At 28.7% G+C, this 19,710-nt stretch overlaps 2 protein-coding genes across 2 annotated transcripts in view; one reads left to right on the top strand and one right to left on the bottom strand.

Annotated features, from left to right (window-relative positions):
- The window catches only part of LOC113386311 (prolow-density lipoprotein receptor-related protein 1), a 113,756-nt gene extending 95,746 nt beyond the window's left edge, over positions 1–18,010 (bottom strand). Inside the window, exon 1 of the mRNA XM_026624100.1 lies at positions 17,751–18,010. Coding sequence (XP_026479885.1) covers positions 17,751–17,886 — 136 coding nt within the window. The 5' untranslated portion in view covers positions 17,887–18,010. The remainder of the gene's footprint in view (positions 1–17,750) is intronic.
- Positions 18,011–18,951: 941 nt separating this feature from the next.
- On the top strand, positions 18,952–19,660 carry LOC113385305 (NADH dehydrogenase [ubiquinone] 1 beta subcomplex subunit 3-like). Its single transcript, XM_026623146.1, has 4 exons — positions 18,952–18,990; positions 19,027–19,077; positions 19,217–19,366; positions 19,426–19,660. The coding sequence occupies exons 3-4, from the start codon at positions 19,224–19,226 to the stop codon at positions 19,601–19,603; spliced, it is 321 nt and encodes a 106-aa protein (XP_026478931.1). The 5' UTR covers positions 18,952–18,990; positions 19,027–19,077; positions 19,217–19,223; the 3' UTR covers positions 19,604–19,660.
- The last annotated feature ends 50 nt before the right edge of the window (positions 19,661–19,710 follow it).

The raw sequence follows: 19,710 nt of genomic DNA on the forward strand, positions 1-19,710 counted from the left end.
CGCAGTATTCGTTTGAAATAAAAAAAACATTTACTCTTTTTATAGTTTGGCTTGAACAAGGATAAAACTTTGCAAATGCCAACACAAAACAAGAACATTTGAAAATGCAGCAATTATTTCCAGTTTTATGTCCAAAACCATTTCAACATTGGATGACGCAAGTAATCTCAAGTGAAATCAGGAATGCGCCGAAAACAATAAATTTATAAAGGTGGCTACGTGATATGCTCTTGAAGGTTTATTACAATATAATCTAAAGACGTTAAGAAAAGAAAATTTTATTTATATCGAGCAACGCCTTTACATATCAGCAAAGATTGTTGGATTGGAAATTAGCTTCAATTTAGATTAAGTGTGTCATGATTTTATATACATAAACAAAAAATGTACAAAAGATATCGATGTCTAATAAAATCATCGTTAAATCACAAAGTATTGAATTTTAATCAAATTCGCCCAATTAGCGCAATCAAATCATATCAAGACAATAATTAAGTCGTTGTAAGCACAACCGTAAACTTAAACAATGTAATTATTTATGGAAAAGCTCTCGAATTATTTTTAAACTCTTTCAGATTAAATTGAAAATCAAAGTATTTTTATATTTCTATTAGGCATTTTAAGAAAGCTGTTGATTTCTCTGGTGTCAACAGCCATCAACAATATTATAATCTACATATATATAAAAATAAGTCGATTTTTCCTTCCTGACGATATAACTCCAGAACGCACGAACCCATTTCGACAATTTTGCATTTGTTGGAAAGGTCTCGGAAGAAAATTAGTGGTGCATGGCATCGTGCCTTAATGTAAATTGCTGGCTAAACTTCACGCACCGTAATTAAAAATTCGAGTAATGACATTAATGAGAATTATCAGAATTATGTTTGGTTAAGTCGACGAGCAATTCTTGCCGCAAACAATAATGATGTACACGCACTGAATTTCACCATTCAATCAAAAATTGCTGGCGATTTGGTGACATACCAATGATTCCGACTGGTCTTCCGTTTGACTTCAAACGATTGCAATTTCCAGTTCGCCTTGCGTTCGCAATGACAATTAACAAGTCTCAAGGCTTAGTGTTTGCGGGATAAATTTCAAATAGATTATTTAGAAAATCATTGTTTTTCACATGGGCAGTGCTGCGTTGCCTGTTCACGAGTTGGGAAACCATCCGCTTTGTTTGTGTTATTGTCAGACCACAAAACAAAAAATGTGGTTTACCAAAGAGCACTTCAATGAAACGGATAATTTACGGATTCATTTTCATTTACTTAGAGAAGTTCAACTAACAAACCCTTCATTTTTGTAATCGAAATAGATTCATTACTGTTGTGTAATAAAATCAAATTTTTCCTTTTCAAATATAAAACAAACAAAAGATTTCTTCATCTTTCTCACGAAACCATCTGGTGGCGAAACGGAGTTCGTCAGGTTTGCTAGTCATCATATAAAAAAATTATTTGCACGAAAACAAGGAGTAAATGAATCAGCGTTTGTTAACACAAAAGATGATACCATAATGAATATACATATTTTGAATTTATAAGGTTGCAAAAAATAACAGTAGTTACAATGTATTTTATAATTTGCATATTTAGTTAATAAAATAATAGCACCAGCAAAATAAATATATACCTACTAAATGAATTTTCCATTTTCACGTTGTTCGCTATTTTATTATTAAATGTTTATTTTTATTCGCTGTTCTATAAACAGATCGCGTGAGAAATTCGGCATCTGTGCTCTTTATTTATAAAAACTGATATAAACAGAAGCCAGATTGCGAATGAAATATCGAAAAATGAAGCATTGTGCCAAAAAAAAAACAAATATAAGAATTATTTTGATAGAACAATTCTAAATTTTTCATTTTTAGTTTCAGCTTCATTAGCGATCCGGAAAGAAAGTTGCTAAAAATATAGCTGATAGGTTTTTCCTTACTCATGGGAGTACAATTATTTAAAAATTTAAACTTTTAATTAATGTATATAAAAAACATCTAAATAAATATTTTCAGAAGTACTTTCAATAACCTCCACAAAAAAAAACTCAATCAATCAATCCATTAGTCTATATAACTTTATCGTGGCCCTTGAAAACAAGTCATAATCTCATTACGCTCGTGCCCCTAATATTGTGTATTGCACTTACGTTTAAGTGGCTCAAAAACAATTTATTATAATGACCTGACATTGAAATGATTTCAGTATAATCTGATAAGTCAATATTAGCCAAGTAATCAATTTCGGTTATCAATGTCTACCTTATTTACTCTCCAAAATTTCTGTATTGTTCTAATATTTGTTAAATTATAATCAATTATAACAAATACGTAGTGTAAAATAAAGCTTCCTTGATTGTTTCTTTAGTAAAGTAACATAATAATAATAAATAGTAGTTTGTTCGCAGGCAGGTCCATGATGTGAGAGCACCACAAATCGATGATTTCCTTTCCCTCCCTTGTTTATTATCCCCATTATTATTTCATTACCATACTTCTCCTTCCATTCTTTCTGGTCCTGTTTCGTTTCCTTTCAGTTCCCTGTATTTTCTCTTCTTACTTAGACCATTAATCATCTGCATTCTTCTTCTTCCCAATCAATTTAGTCCTATTTTACATTCAACGATGTCGTGATGATCCTTTTGAAGAATGAGCCCATTCCAGTTTCCTTTTCTCTTAATGATCTTGCTCAGTAAAGTTCTTTCTTAGCCCATTCATCTCAGCACTTCTTTATTTGTTATCTTAAGTAACATATTAAGATCTAATATCTAATGAGATAATTTGGTAAATTTGACAGTAATATATAATAATGCAAATAAATTAATTAAGTCTTAATGACGAAAAAAGTATTTTCTTTAAAAGTACTTGTTTCATGATTTTGTGATACACAGTTAGGATTTTCTGAAAATTTAATTTTTTTAATTTTTTTTCTAAATGTACACATATATACATGAATACAGACAGAACATTTCATATCATTCTAGTGAATATTTTCGACGTTACACGCAAAAAGAAAGTAGTAAGTGATTCGGTGAAAAAATTCCAAAAAACAACAGAAAACTTAGTTACATGTGATTCGAGTGTTTCTAAATTTTATAACATTGTTTAAATTTCTGAATATGTAAAATGTGAAAATTGTTCCGACCGGTTTGAAAACTGTAAAAAACTGTAAGGGATGAAATCACTATTGAATTATAAAAGAAATATAAATCACAATTTGGGCAAAATCAGTGACCAACATAACACGAAAACGGCTAATCTTCTTAAATATAATTTCCAGTGATTAATCGAAGATTTTTTCTATCCGATAAATATTTTGGTTTTTATAAACAATTTAAGGTCAAAATTTCCGCAAAAAACCAATTTTTGTTTTAAGAAACCGCCATTTTGTAAAAATTATTATTTTGCTTATTGCTTGGATAAATTACTAGATTTATCATTTCCTTAATAAAATCTTTCTGGCCTTTTAATTTCAGATGATTTACTTCAGAAATAGAGTGGTCACTGCAAAACGTGTTTTTCGAGAGGTGCTCCCGCAGATCAGCTATAACTTTTTTTTATTAAGTACTTTTATCTGTAATTATTTTTAAAATATAGTTAAAAGATGTCTTTATTCGTGTATAAATTTTTGTATTGATATATTTTATAGTTTTCACAGAAAAAATTCTCGAAAATTGGCTTTTATCGGCCGATTAAGTGTATATAACCCCTTGAAGTAAAAAAAGTTATTTTTATAGCAGCTTTTTGCAGATCAATCCGTTCAAGTATTACGTAAGCACTATAGGGGGGCGGGGGGTTATTGATTTGCTTATTTTGTGACATTTTGGTGACAGATTTTGCTTACTTTTGCAGACAAAGGGGGTGGGGGGTAAATAATTGTACTAAATCTGCTTACGTAATACTTGAACGATCCCTCTAACAAATTACTAAAAATACTAAAATTATTTAGCTTATTTAAACATACCATATAAATTAATACCTCAATTATATTAAATATTGAATAACTAATTATTGGGATCAGAAATTAATTTAATCAATTAAAAAAAAGTATGAAAGTATAAAATTGGCCAACCTCGTACAAATTGTATTTCATGTAAACCACCTTTAATTCAAATTTGCAACAACCAATGATGAAAGTCTATAATCCTTGAAGCATCCTTTCGCAATACGTCTATTCTTCCACTATAAAAGCATTGATGAATAGAAATAATAGATGCTGAATAGATGCAACTGCAACGAATGCAAGAGGAGTCGTTGGTCGTCGTCGTCCTCAAACAATTCCAGCCTGTTTGATATCTGCATAATTGATCGCGCGACGCATTGAATTAAAGTGTTCTGATATAATACACGTTTTTGTTCTCGGAGTCATTAGAGATGAATGAAGAATCCTGTGCTTTTGTTGGATCACTCAATTGGCATGCTACTGGAGATGACAAATGAGATTGTTCCACTCAATGAATCATGTTTTAAATTTATACAGTAAGTATTTTGTTTGTTATCTATCATAGTCGAAGCATTATGTATTAATATAAATTAATAGTATCTCCTATTCCGCATTGGTGCAACATCTTCTTGACGACTGATACTCAGCATCACAATATATTGATCTTTGAATGATAAATTATTTTTAATCTAATGTGTTAAATTTAAATTTAAAACTTTGTACATGTCACATCAAATGATAATTAAGTGACCAATTTAAAATACATTTAAATCAAAAGATGGTTAATCAGATATAAGATTTGATATCTAATACTGTTTAACTATTTTCCTCAGCATAAAAGAAATCTCTATGATATTTAATATATTTAAATATAGAAGACATGGCTAGCAAAATTCCTAAATCGTTTAAATTATAAAGATTTACAAAATTTATATTTTTAAACAGGGGCCGTTCAAGTATTGCGTAAACACTATAGGAGGACGGGGGGTTGTTGATTTGCTTATTTTAGGTTGATATGGGGGGCAAGAGAGTCTGGATGATGATTACGTCATAGGTAGTATTTTTATTTTTTTACATTAATTGCAAAATGTTTACGTAAGCATGGGAGTAGGGGGTAAGAGCTTTGCTTACTTTTGCTGACAAGGGGGATGAGGGGTGGTAAATAATTGTAATAAATTTGCTTACGTAATACTTGAACGATCCCACACATATTAGTATGAATAATTATATATCCTTAATTCTGGACAGTACATATTAGTAACTAAACAATTCTGTGATAATATGCACCATCTAGATAAATTTTGGTTATTTTTGTTCATTTACTAATTTTTAAAACAATTTCTAAAATTATTGATGCATATTCTATTACATAATAGCTATAAATATATAGCATATATAGTATATAGCTATAATTACTAATAAAATTAAAAACTCCGTTGTAGAGAGATTTTCAATACATAATTATATTACTCATGGTACTAACTCTAATATGATTCCATTTTCGATTAACATCAAAGCTAGTTTAAAATTCAATTAATGCAAAAAGTAATCTAGTAAATTCAATTTATTTTGATATTTACAAGATAAAAGCATTATTGGCCCAATTTCAAATTATCTATTTGATTTAACAAAATTACATTTGATAAAAATAATTACATTAAAATGTGATTCTATTCAATATTAAACCCATGTTGTATATTAATATAGAGATTGGCAAATATGAATAAAAATTATTCTGAATACTTAAAATAAACTATTATAATTATAAACTATTATAAATAAACTATATAAAGGATGATCATAAGTAAATCATAAACGTTACGTTAAATATCTAATTTATTCATATTATTAGTATATATGATTATGTACTAATAATATACTATAATATACTATAATATTATATTAGTATATAATATTTATATAATTCTTTTAGTAAAATATACTGTTGTAATACAGAATATGATTTTAATTTTTTTTTATCTAGATTTTCCACGAGTTTTAAATAAATACATGAGATACTATTCTATAAGAAATATCTAACCAATAACATCAAAAATACCTAATATTTATAAAAACCGAATATTACAATTTCACCGAAGTCAAAATACTTATAAATTTCACCTGCGTATTAAAAAAAAATCATTAAATTCTATTATTTTCAATGTAATTTTCAATTTAAACATCGATGCATCTGAGAACTTTTCATATCTAACTAGCAAACCGGGCGAACTCCGTTTCACCACCAGATGGTTTCACTTAATGTAATATTTCGTTTGGTGATTAAAAGATGAAGAAAAAAATTGACTGCTGTTGAAATTGAATAAAAATTTGCACAATACACGTGATTGATTTGACGTGATTTGACCAATTGAATTGTTAGGAAACGAATAACTTATTTTTTTTACATTTTTTGCACAATTTCACAGTGAACACAATGTCGGTTTGTCACATGAAATTAACTGAGCAGAGAACAATGAGTAGCTGTCAAACAAATGAGTAGCAGTCAAACAAAAAGTATTAGTTTGCAGTGCGTGCTAAGTATCAGAGATGACGTTGTATGTAAAAAAAGAAAGTGTTTTCCGCTTTTCTGTTGAAATCTTTCTTCAATTTTCTTTACTACAAACCTCACGGAGTCCGAGACCTTTCCAACGAATGCAAAATCGTCGAAATCGGTTCGTGCGTTCTGGAGTTATATCGTTGGGAAGGAAAACCCGACTTATTTTTATATAATAGATAAAAAATTCTGTTAGAAAAAAATAGAGTCTCAGCAATGATGAGATGGCCCTATTTTTGGTATTAGTATTCCTCAAGCATAGTTATTGATGTTTAAATTATGGAACAGCCCTTATTTTGTAGAAGTGCAAAATCAAGACCATTTTTGGACATAATATAATATTTTAATATTATTCTATACAACTAGTTATAAAACGGTCCTGGTCCTCTTCAATGTAAGTAAATGATTCTAGCCTGTCTAAGCTTTCAATACACTTCATTAGTACTTCAGTTAATTTCATTATAATAATTCCAAGAACTTCCACCAGTTCATTAAGTTGATCAAAAATTAGGAAGTTTTACACAAGCGCTGTGGAGAAATGTATTTATTCGTATCTAATTCCAGTTGCGTCTGGTCTACTAAATCTGGTTATTTAGTTTGAATCTAGTTAATTTATATTATCTAGACAGCTAGGTTAAGCTACGGCAGCTAACTTTAGATGAAGGTCCATTTGCCGTGCTCAACGAATGTTGTTTGTTTGACCACAGACCACAAAACCGCGTGAGAATTCTAAATTATATTAGCGAAGCAAAATTCGAGTTTGCACTTTAGTTCCACAACTATAACGTATTTCTTGAACTATATAGAGAAGTGTAGTTAAAAGTTAAACTGATCCGTTGGAATATTTAAGAGAAATGCTCATATTTTGTCCGCAGTCTGCTGTTAAGGGGGTTGTTTCGTTTTTTTTATTTTTTTCGATTTGAGATTTTTTGATATTATGAAAGCTAAGAACCTTAAAATTATTTAAAAAAAAAATCATCTCAATATCTATATGTATGATCCTCTGAAACCGTTTTTTTCATCGCTTCGTGAGCTATTGTATGCCAGCTGCTCTCTTTTTCATTATAATACCTCATGCTCATGACCTTTTTAATGTGTCAGCATCTTTGAACACTATAGTGTATTTAGTACATTAAATTAAATGGTGTATTTAGTACATTATATTAAAAACTTTAAATACGTTTTTCTCAAATTGACATTTTTCAATGCGGTGCCACAAATTAAAAAAAACTACAAGTCGGATCGACTTGCAAAGCTTCTCGCCCCCAAAAAAGGCCTTTTTTAACACTTTTTTTTAAATAGCTGCCATTTTTTTCCTTCTTCCTTTTTTTCTTTCATTTTGGTAGAGAGACTTCGGATTTTGATAAATTTTTTTAAACTTTGTTAAGGAATTTTTTTAGGTTGTATGTGATTATAAATATATAGCAATATTGTAGAAATAAATAAAAAAAAATGAAAATATTGGAGACATTGTTTGGCATTGAAAACAATGAATATTGCCAAAAAGCAGCTGAGATGTGCCAGAAATTAAAACAATTAATTAATTAAAACGATATAGTTTGAAGAAATATCAGTCCATGATGGCATTTCAAGTAATTTATTAAGATTAGGAAAAATTTTGGTGAGGTACCCAGTAGAAGTTGTGGAATATAAATTTAACACCTCAAGTCATACAGTTTGCATTTTCATGATGTAATTTGCATTTGTAATTACAATGTGTCATAACCCACAGTAAAGAAAAAATATTTGGGAAAAGAATCATAAGGAAGTAGATTGAAATCAATCATATTCTGTTGATTTTATAGAGATATCAACTAGTAGATCTCAAGTCCCATTTCTGAATTGCTTCTTTTTTCCTATCCATCCTAATTCAGAGCTGACTTTAGATGAGAATAGTACAGAACAGAACAAATAAATATGTAATATCATTCACCATCGATATCAGTCATAGTCACCGATCTGCCCAGCAGGAGCTTAAACGTGTGAACTGATGCGCACCAGCCTGTTCTGGTCGACAATGAAAAACAACCTCAACGGCATCATAACCGCTACAGATTGCGTTTGTATCCTCATTAAAATACAGAACAATCATTCTCAATCATATTAAATCAACGCTTCTCAACCAACAAAATAATTCTTGGAATAAAATTAACCTTGTGTAAATGTAATATACTCTCAGTACATCGTTGATGAACTTTACGACTTCATTTTCCAGAAAAGCTTCTGAGAATTAAATTGATATTTTCTAAAAAAAACTTAAACTAAATCAAAAATATCTAGTAATACTATATATTGATGCTAACTATTGAATAAACTAATATTATTAATTAAACCACTTCTCATAGGCCTATAATATTTTAAGGTGTTCAATTTGACTATAAACTCTATCAATATGCGAAGTTTCATGAAAATAATTTCAGAAAAATAAACCTGAGGTTATCCTTGTAAGTCATGTGCAACAAGGCACACATTTAAAGCATAGTTAAAAATATATAAAAAGACTTCATATTTTTTGTGTCTGACTAATTTAAATAAACTGAACTTAACTGAATTCTGGGAATGATTTTATTGAGTCAAAGCATTCATTTCAAAAAAGTTTAATATTAATATAGTGATCTCTATATATTCCTATGTAAAATGTAATAAGACATTTATATTATTTTATATCGTTATCACCAATCAATCAATGAGTTTTGCTTTATAGGTAATAAAATCATCCAAACAAGAAATATGTATTAGGAATAATATCCGTGCATAAATATTTGTATGGATATTGATACAAACATATACAAGAGATATGGATTGCACTTGATGTCTGACCTAATTGATTACGCTCTCAGTAATAAGATTTGGTGCCATAGGTCAAAATCAATTCGCCTAAATTTTTTATCACCGTTCACATGTCTTTCTTCGAAATGACGAGAAGGTTTTTGACATACGACAATTGGATTGCTCCGATTCCTGATCCAATAATAAATATATAAATGATATTAATCAAATATACCAATTTATATTTGGGTTGCAATTTTCGATATATTTTATTTAATGTATATTAATACACTCATATACACTGTTGTGTGTATTCTTGGATGATTGCTTATGTGATGACGTTGCCATGGAAATAAAGATAGACCGCGAAAAAGCAAAGTAAACAAATATGAAAGAAAACAAAATATAAAATAACTGTATATACCATTATGAAAGAAAAGTAGTAAAATGAAATAGAAAAATGTTTTAATTACGCCATGCCAAACTACATCCTGATCGACCCATAGCTGTAATTGAAACTTTATTCATTTTGCTAAATATCATGTAATTTTTTCAAGATTATAATATATAATATTGTATATAAAATCAATTGTAACAGTATATCTAATTTATAAAAGAGTATAATACCAGAGGATAAAAAAACTCTATGTAACACCCTTAAGGTGTAAACTACATTCTATAGTAAAATATGTACATATGTTTAAATAGAAAAAAAATGAAGTCTTGATTAATCAATTATAGTGAGAAATAAATGGTTATTTATTATAATTGGGCTTTGCAACCCAAAGTTTTATACCCACCCTAGATACTATGAGGTATTGAAAAAAAAATATGATAGAAATAAATAATTTTATGAACAAGTTAGTCAATTGAACTATGAACTTGTTTTTGTATTCAATGTACTTTTATTCAAAATACATATTACAGACAAAATATGAATTTATCTAAACATTATAAAATCGTTTATACGAATTTTATGGTTAATTTATCAGCACCATTTCTAATATAACAACTCCATTATTTACAGTGCTGTAGAAAAAAATCTAAAAGCATGGAAACCAAAAATTAAATCATCTATGTAGAAGAGGAACTGATATTACCGTGGAATTTGTTTTTTTTTATATACAAAAATGTACTAATTACTAATTAGCAATTAATAAAGTTCAAATGAAGTCATTAGATAAAAGTAGATAAAAGAAATTACAGAAGTATTCAGACTTTAGTAATTCTTTCAAGCGAAATCTGATTATGAACATGTTATTTTAATTTTTTGCATTCGAATATGTCTTTAATTATAAAATAATATCTAAGCTGATTTTACCAATTATTAAGGACATAAGTGGGGTGTCCTTAAAGCAAATAAGGCTTAGTTAAAGATAAAGAGTTTGACAAAAAAAATATCTAGTAAAATATTACGTGTATTCAATTTTACCTGATTTATTTTAAAAAAATCCAAAATTTTTCAAAAAAAAAAAAATCGAAAATTTCAAAACGTTTTTTTAGGTACTAAAAATACTTGTGATGTTGTGTGGGGGAAGGTGTTATTAATTTTAAATATCACCAAGGGGTAAGAGGTATCCATAAATCGTCAAAAATCGATCACGTGATTAATCGATGCCCCCTAATTTGAATACCAAAACACGATTTTCTTCATGCAAATAAAGTGGAAATATATTGGTAGCGCCTAAAAATTTTGTGCCAATTCAAAATGATCGATTTGCATTGTAATGGAAAATCAGACAAGTTATAAATTCCGGCAATTCTTACTCACTAGTACTATCACTTGGCACTGGCTTGAAATTAGTAATAGCTGAAAAATATTATTATTAATCGACCTATATACAAAATTAGACCAAAATCTCACAATGAAGATACCTCGTCGACAAATCGAGCACGCAGTTGGTGCACATTTAGATTAAAAACATATTAGATAATTATGATCATACGTCTTCAGACGTCACTGAATTGTAGAGATATCAACAGACTACGCGACGTTTTGCTCTTCGAGTAAATATTTGTATTATAGCAAAGTAAATAATATTTTGGGAAGTGATGATTGATTATTTTATGACGCTTAAATGATTGATTATTTTATGATGATTAAAAATTATTAAAGTTATTTAGATGAATAAACGATTATTATTAAACGCGATCTGTTTGGTATTAAGTGCACTGTACCCGTCCACAAAAATGCGAAAGAATTTCTTTGATGTTCAATTTTGGCGGTACGCCCAACAGAATTAAATTTTTGACATGGAGTAAAAACTTTTCATTTTACACGTGTTTTAGTAATATTGATAATGATTCCAAGAGGCTGAGTTGGTTGAAAAACAAATAATATTATAACTATTTTGATGTTTATTAGTAATATGATAACACTCGTGATGCACACATTTATAATAGCATTAAAAATATGCATAATAATTGAAAACAATAATGTAATTCAAGTTATACTTCAAATATAACATAATCGGTTTGTCATTGTAATTAGCATTTAGGACTTTTAGGACGTAAATGCTGATTTATTTTATAATATTCGTTCACACAGTGGATTGTGTTAAACAACGCCTAAAGAAATATTGTTTTCACAATTTTACTCATCATGTAAATGTGTTTGAAGAACTTCATGTAATAAAACTAACATACATTCATTGACTGCTTGTATTTTTTTTACTTTTTCGCTGGCGATATAATCTCATTCTTTGAACAGCTGTAATTTCTGTCTTGCCTAAAAATTATTTTCCATTTTAATAACTTCAAAGGTTTATAGAACCTACGAATAATATAGAAATTATTTCTAATCAATAAACTTACGTTTAGTACATGGCACAAATGTTTAATTTGCTTTATTATTTTCAAGGGACAAGGTAAGATATTTTTCTGATTCAGGCATTTTTCATTAAATCAACATTTGTACTACGATGTAACTTTAAAATGTTTTTCATCTATGCCGATTTCCTTGTTGATATCGGTACGCATACGACAGATCTCTATTCACTCGACACGACGACTAATCACAATAGATCCGTATTGAAATGATTTCATCGAGAGCGAATGACTTACAGTTCAGGCGTAACGCAATTTCCGTTGCATTCTCACAGATTTTCACCCTAGTCGCGCCTAAAGAAGTTTTCAAAACAATAATGTTCATAAATAGTTTCAAATTATTTAGGGACAATAGTACAATTACAATGTTATTCAAATTTATTTCTGTATTCTAGATTATTTCGTCAGTAGTTATAATTTAAGCTTTGAGCTTTATTTCATATTTTTAATCATATATTTTAAGAATTCACATTTTCAGTTATGTAAAGTTTAAAGTATCGTAAATTTCCACTGTAATAATCTTTGATATTCACTAAAATTGTAAAATTACAATCATGAAACAATTTTGGAGATTGTGCTGAGATACTAACATAGCTTTAAAAAATAGTATGTAAATTATAATTATTATTATAACATATTGAGCTCTATATTAATCAAAATTTTGTAACAAATATAAAGGATATTTATAAAATCATAGTACCATCCAAAATATAAATTTAATTTTAAGGATTATATATTATTTTACTCAAATTATTATATTACTTAAACAGTAATTTGAAAAGTTTTATGTTCTGTTACGGAAATTGGGTGTTGCATGAAATTTACTGCTGATTTTATATTTTATACGGTGATATAATACAAAATTCAATTTTCTTGATGATTATTACCCTATATTATCAGAAATGTTGGAAAACAAGCTGGCAAAACATCGTAATAGGCTATTTAAAAACTTGTTAGATGAATTTCATAACAGAATTTTTTTTTAAATCTCAAACGACCTAATAAAAATTTGAAATCTTAAAGTGAATATAAATTTTATTTCTATTTTTTTTTCGATTTTGTACTGTGATTACGGCAAAAATCTACATATGGAAAGCAGATTTTAGATTTACATTTTTTGCACTTAATGAACCTTTGATAAATGTATTAAGTTTATATTAAATTGATGATCAAGTAATGGAAAAAATATAGATGAACTCATTTGCAATATTGTTCTGGTAAATTATTAATCAAATTAATTAATAAATAATAATTAACTAATAATTAGTCAAACAAATTCAAAACCCTCATATATCAAAATTATCCCAAGAAGAATGATTTTCTTGTGTGAATTGTCAAAAAAATGATAATATTTCGTTTGGTACAATCTAGTCTTAGTAACTAGCCAATTAAAAATGAAACTTGATAAAACAAAATAAAAAAATATTTTACATTCGACCGAAATTGTACATCATTTTAAAATCTTCAGTGGCAAATTACTTAGAATTATTTATTTTGCGCTGGACTTTCCATATAATATAAAGATAAAGCTATTTTATCGCAAGGTGGTAGAGGTCGATCAAAAAACTATTTTCATCACTGATTCAAGTTGAAATTATAGAGCAAAACTCAAGTTCAAACGTGAGTTTGTGAGCAGAAAATAAAAAACTCAATTCAATAAATTTAGAATGTATTTCAAAGCTAAAGTTATTCTTGCTAGTGCTATTAGACAATAATGCATTTTTGCAATAAGGACATTAAGTTATATGCAGCCAACGTCGTCCTACTCGTACGCAACTTCCTTGTAACGCCTTCGTCAAATAATACGTTCCAGATAATGCAAAAAAATTGATTTAAGGGCCACAAAGTAAACTTTATCTTAGAAAAGTCATTTTTAATTTCTTCAGATATATATTAAATAGAAATAAAAATGAAAGAAAGCTCATAAACCATAAAAAAATAAATTCATTCACAAATGAAATGGGTACATTACAGTTTGTCAAATGATCAAAATTAGACCAAAAATAATGTTATCTTCACACGAGTATTAAAATATTCTGATTCCATATAATTTCATTCCATTTAGTATTTGGGTTTTTTTCAAGTAAAATTACTTAGCAAACTAATATTGATATAATTAATTAGAATGTATAACATGAGAAAAAATCAAAAAAATAAAATGCTTGCTGAAAATTTATTTGCCATAATCGACATTGAAAAAATTGCATCCCTTGAGATAGTTTCCATATTTACCTTTTTTTGTACTGAATGAACAATTGATTTAATGTTCTAAGTAGCTTGTTGAGTGATAATTAAGCAATAAAAAATTATGATATTATATAAAAAATAAAATATAAAAAAAAACAAAAAATATTCAGTTGATAATTATAATGCAAGTACACATCTCCTATATTGCCCTTGTTCTTTTTTGTGGCAATAATAGAATTTTGCAAATATTATTACCAATGGTTCCATTTTAACCTCCTGAATCATATTTTATAAAAGATCAAGCAAATGTCTGATATCACTACTGCTTGATATCAAGCTGGCCGAGATAGAACCAGTTGCTGTACCAAGTTGCCATGGTCAGCTCATACGTAAGATAAAAATAGAAATAAATTTAAGATATGTCAATGATAAAAGTGATATGGACGTATTATTTGCTTCGTAAATATAAATCTCAGGAATGAATGAAACATATTTTTTGTGTCCAAATTAATTATGCCAAAAATTATAAAATGGCAATGCCTGTTATGCACTCTTCTAGAAATTCTTAGCGAGACTAGTGTGTGCCTTTCACTTGCCATAACAAAAAAAATGCACGGTTGCAAAACATATGTGATAATTTTCCTACGGCCGCGATATAATATTGGTAAAAAATAATTTCCATGCGGAGGCATTGAAAATAAGACTAGTAGTGCATGGCATCGTGCCTTAAGGCAAATTGCTGAAAATTCCCATACCGAAAATTGACTTTTTAGATTTTTTTTTTTTGAAAACTGACAAAAATTTGCTTTTTAAGAACTTTGAAATTTTTTGAAAATTCAAAATAAAATTAAAGCTTGGTACGGAAGCCATAAAAATATAAACAAAACAAATATTATTAAGATCTCTATAATATATCTGATAATTTGATTTGCATATGTCAAATGGCATTTTTTTTACTCTTCTTATTGAATCTTCGAATCCACAACACTTGTCTTCTCAAAAATGTAATCAGTTCTTCGCTACGTCAATACAAAAAAAATGTTTTATGAACCATTTTTGGCTCTTTTTGCGGATAATTGGGAGTCTAAAATAGAAATGTCACGTTTTTTCTTAAAGCAGTTCTTAACATATGTTCGAATTTCGGGAAATTTAAAAAAATGATGGAATCTTGTCATTTTATAAGAAATTTTGACAAGCTATTTAGGAACCGCGTGTTTGTTTCGTTCAGGGCAGTCAAATGTCAAATCGTTTGTTTATGACCCTGTCGTTATGCAATTTCAAAAACAACCCCTCAGCGATTTTTTTTAATCGCAATTACGTTCTTTTCGAAATGTAAAATTTTTGGGCGGAAAAAATCTATATTATTTATATGCTCGGTTAACATGGTCTTTAATTGTTTGGTATTTTTTGAGTTTTTTTATGTTGATGAAGGCGTTTACTCAGATTTTGGCTAGTTTCTCCGATATAAAAAAGTTCGCAATTAGAGCAATTATTCTGTTCCTGAGGTGGTCAGAATTAAACTTCCAATTATATTTATTTCGTGTAAAAATGAAACTAAGGATAAGATAAATATATACATTCTATACATGCATCCTTTTTTCTGAAGTATGCCAAAATGTTCAGAAACCGTTGAAACGTAAAGGTATACAAAACATTTCATTTTCGATTTTTTGCGATTACCATAACTTACCCTACGAGAAGTTAAAAAAGATCAAAGAGTTACAAAAGTACTTTTATCATGACGCGAATGATAAATCATGATTAATAAAATTTAAATTGGCGCGCAACCGATGAGTATATTTATTATATAGAGACTCGGCTTATTGAAAGCTTACATTATTCATTATAGACAAATGCATTCTGATGTCAATGAACAAATATGTAAATACAAACCCTATACTGTTATTATATTCAACCAATTTAATAAATAATAATTAAATTTCTTGTGTAATTCACTCTTATAAATTGATTAAAATTTCCAATTCATTTCTCGTCTCAACTCAATATGAAAGTATATAAAAAACTTTAGATAATCAATTCTTGGAGCAGCGGTCGGGGAACATTTTTAATCATTACCCCAAAATATTTTTGTCTGAGTTGATATTACCCCCAAGGCAAAGAAAGATTACCCCTCTACGATCCACTACGTAGCAAATACAGTAAATATCAATTAAAAATACATACTTTTTACTCCAAAAACTCCATTTTTACCCCATTTGGGGTAATTTAGCCCAACCGACGTCTTGGAGTAACTACTTATGAATTTAATTAAAATTGAGAATCAAAAATTTGCACAGAATATTTTTTCAGACTATTACTTGAGCTAGGTTTAAATACAACCTGATTTGTATTATATACAAAAGGATATGTCAAATCTTTCTTACAAATCTACTGTTAACTAAATATTTATTTCTTATTATTTGAAAGCATGAGTTAGCTTTTATGTGCAGTTTATGTTGTTATTTCCTACAGATTAATGACTTTGGCAAATTGCCCGATGTAGTTTTAAATTTAGTTATAAACATATTTGACTTCTCTATAATAAAATGAATAGAGTTCATAATTTATCCACAAGATGTGAATTAAAATATTTTTAACTTCCCGTAGGGTAATCTTTCGTCGTCGATTTCGAGAACACCGAACAACCGATTTGAATAATTCAAAAAACATTCGATTCGTCTTGATAAGGAGACGTGCTGATTCGTTTTTGGAGAAGGCAGGTCTAGCCGTTCCAAAGATACGGGGCAAAAAGTGCCAAAAACAGTAACTCAGTTTTTCAGAGAACCGAGCGTCCGATTTTAATAATTCAAAAGACATTTTACTTGCATTGACAAGATGAAAAACTGATTACATTTTTGGAAAGGCAGGTTGTGGACTCTCAATAAAAATAAGTTAAAAAAATGTCATTTGGCGGTCAAAAATGTTTATTGGAAATATGTACATCAAATTATTAGATATTTTATAGAGATTTTAATAGTAATGTGTACACATTTTGTATCAATTTTTTTTGGTTCCGTACCAAAATTTTTAATTACGGTACATTTTAATACAGATAAAAAAAGTGTTTACATTTTTGTTTGATAAAGACAACAGATATTACTAATGTTTAGACTTTAAAAGGATAAAAAATTGACATTATAACGATCCTGATCTTACGATCTGAACTGAAAAGCAATATAATAAGGATGTGTGTAATATTTTTAAATATTAATCATTTAAAAATAATGTGTTGTTATAGATCCTAGAACAAAATCTTTAAACTTCGATAACATAAATAATAAATTCTCATAATCCAGGACTTTCTATCACGAAATCAAAACATATGCAATCAGACAGGACGGTGTTCCCCATATTACAAAAAGTTACCCCTATGTTTGATCCTACAATTAGCTTGGGTTATTTAAATAAAATTAATCCAAATACAAAGCTTCATATTTATTTCATCATAAAATATTTCTACTTACTCGTATTAACAGTGACATCAGGATAAGTTAATCCATTTGACAGCACCGGCACAAAACAAATCCATAACACAAAAGTCATCAACAAACATAAATTCACACATGTCCGAGGTAAACAGTCGTACAACTTTTCACACATTATGAGACTTTTTATGAATTAAAACATTCTTTTCACTCACTGCTCTTACGTGATGCTACACTTCATTTTTGCACATAATATCATAGTTATGATTAATTGAAAATAATTCAAAATTTGCCCTCGTTTTTGTACATGTACGACCTAAGCAGCACGATCACAATACAAAACTGAATGGAATCTTAAATCATACCTCTGAAATAACCTTGGTGGATCGAAGCGGAGAGAAGTTGGCTGGGTACGCTTCAAGCTGGTTCTTGAGAATCGAATAATTCGAAAGGATAATACGAGAGGCAGCGACAAGAATATCTAATCGAGGCGAGTAAGGATTTATACTCAAATTCATCATTAAAGTATGTAAAAACAAAATACATAAAAACATGATAAAAACTTATAAATAGTATATATAAAAAAAACATTAGCAATTATAGTTCATACATCAATAAAAATTTGATTTGTAGTTTAAAAAAATCGAATAAAAATTTTTTAATTCGTAAATAATTATAAATAAGCCGAACAAAGTGAAAAAAACAGTTAAACATATGACTGAACATTTAAAATTAGTGGTGCATGGCGTGCCTTTAAGGGAAATTGCTGGAACTTTTTGTAACGAGAATTAAATTTAAAAAAAAAAACGCTCGACCTGTCTTCTTAAAAATTGAATCAGATCTTTTTTCCATCAATACAAATAAAAAGTTTTTGAATCATTCAAATCGGAATTTCTTTCAATCGGAACTCCCCGTTCTCTCAAAAACGTTCTTGGCACTTTTTGCCCCATATCTTCAAAACGGCTGGACCTGCCTTTGCCAAAAACTAATCAGCACGTCTCCTCATTAATACATATCGAATGTTTTTTAAATTATTCAAATTTGTTGAAATCATTAACGAAAATTTGTATCCGCACACACTCATACATACAGACATAAATCAATTTTTTTTTCAGGTATGTTAAAATTATCAAAAACCTTTGAAACATAAAGATATATAGAAATTTCTATTTGAGATTAATAATTTACCCTACGGAAAGTTCATTATACTAACTGTGTCCTGGCCTCTCGTACTATGTAAAGATCTGTTTACTAGAGTTTCTATTTGGCATATGTCACTGTAAATACCCTAGACAATATAATAATACAGTGAAAGGTAAATACAGTGAAAAAGCTGAGAATTAAATTAAAGAGTTCTTCCTCACTGGTAACCATATTAAAAATTAAACTATTTTACAATACATAATACGCATGCAAAATTGTCTTTAACACATAACTTTTTTTTAAAATTCACATAACCTATAAAATAGTGACAGTTACATAATAAAATAATTATTACAAATAAGGGACAGAATGGGAGGTCATGGTCATGGACATGGGCACGGAGACCCCTACGTTGTACCAGATTATAGGATTTACAAAGTTGAAGATGCCCCTGAATTAGTTCAAGTCCAAAAGGCTCTTGCAAGTAAAGGACTTAAAGACCCATGGCTGAGGTAAACCATATATTATCCCATTTCAGTTTTATATTTTGTTCACTTTTTTTGTTAAATAGAAATGAAGTATGGCGATTTAATACAAAAGAATTTGGAACAAGAAGGAGCCGAACGATGGGCTTTTTATTCCGAGGATTTAAATGGGGACTGGCTGCTACAGTAGTAACAGTCGCATTAGAGAAGGCGTGGGAAAAAATGAATCCTAAAGATGATCATCATGGTCATGGACATCATTAATAATTAATTTGATATAATTAGATGATTGTAGATATTATTATACTAATAAAAGAGGAAGATAAGTCACAGGTTCTGTTTATTTTAGTATTTTGATGCAATTGTTTTGA

Source organism: Ctenocephalides felis, unplaced genomic scaffold, assembly GCF_003426905.1.
Source record: "Ctenocephalides felis isolate EL2017-DRISC unplaced genomic scaffold, ASM342690v1 CF-g0.4_SCAFFOLD_03571, whole genome shotgun sequence".
Classification (NCBI taxonomy): domain Eukaryota; kingdom Metazoa; phylum Arthropoda; class Insecta; order Siphonaptera; family Pulicidae; genus Ctenocephalides; species Ctenocephalides felis.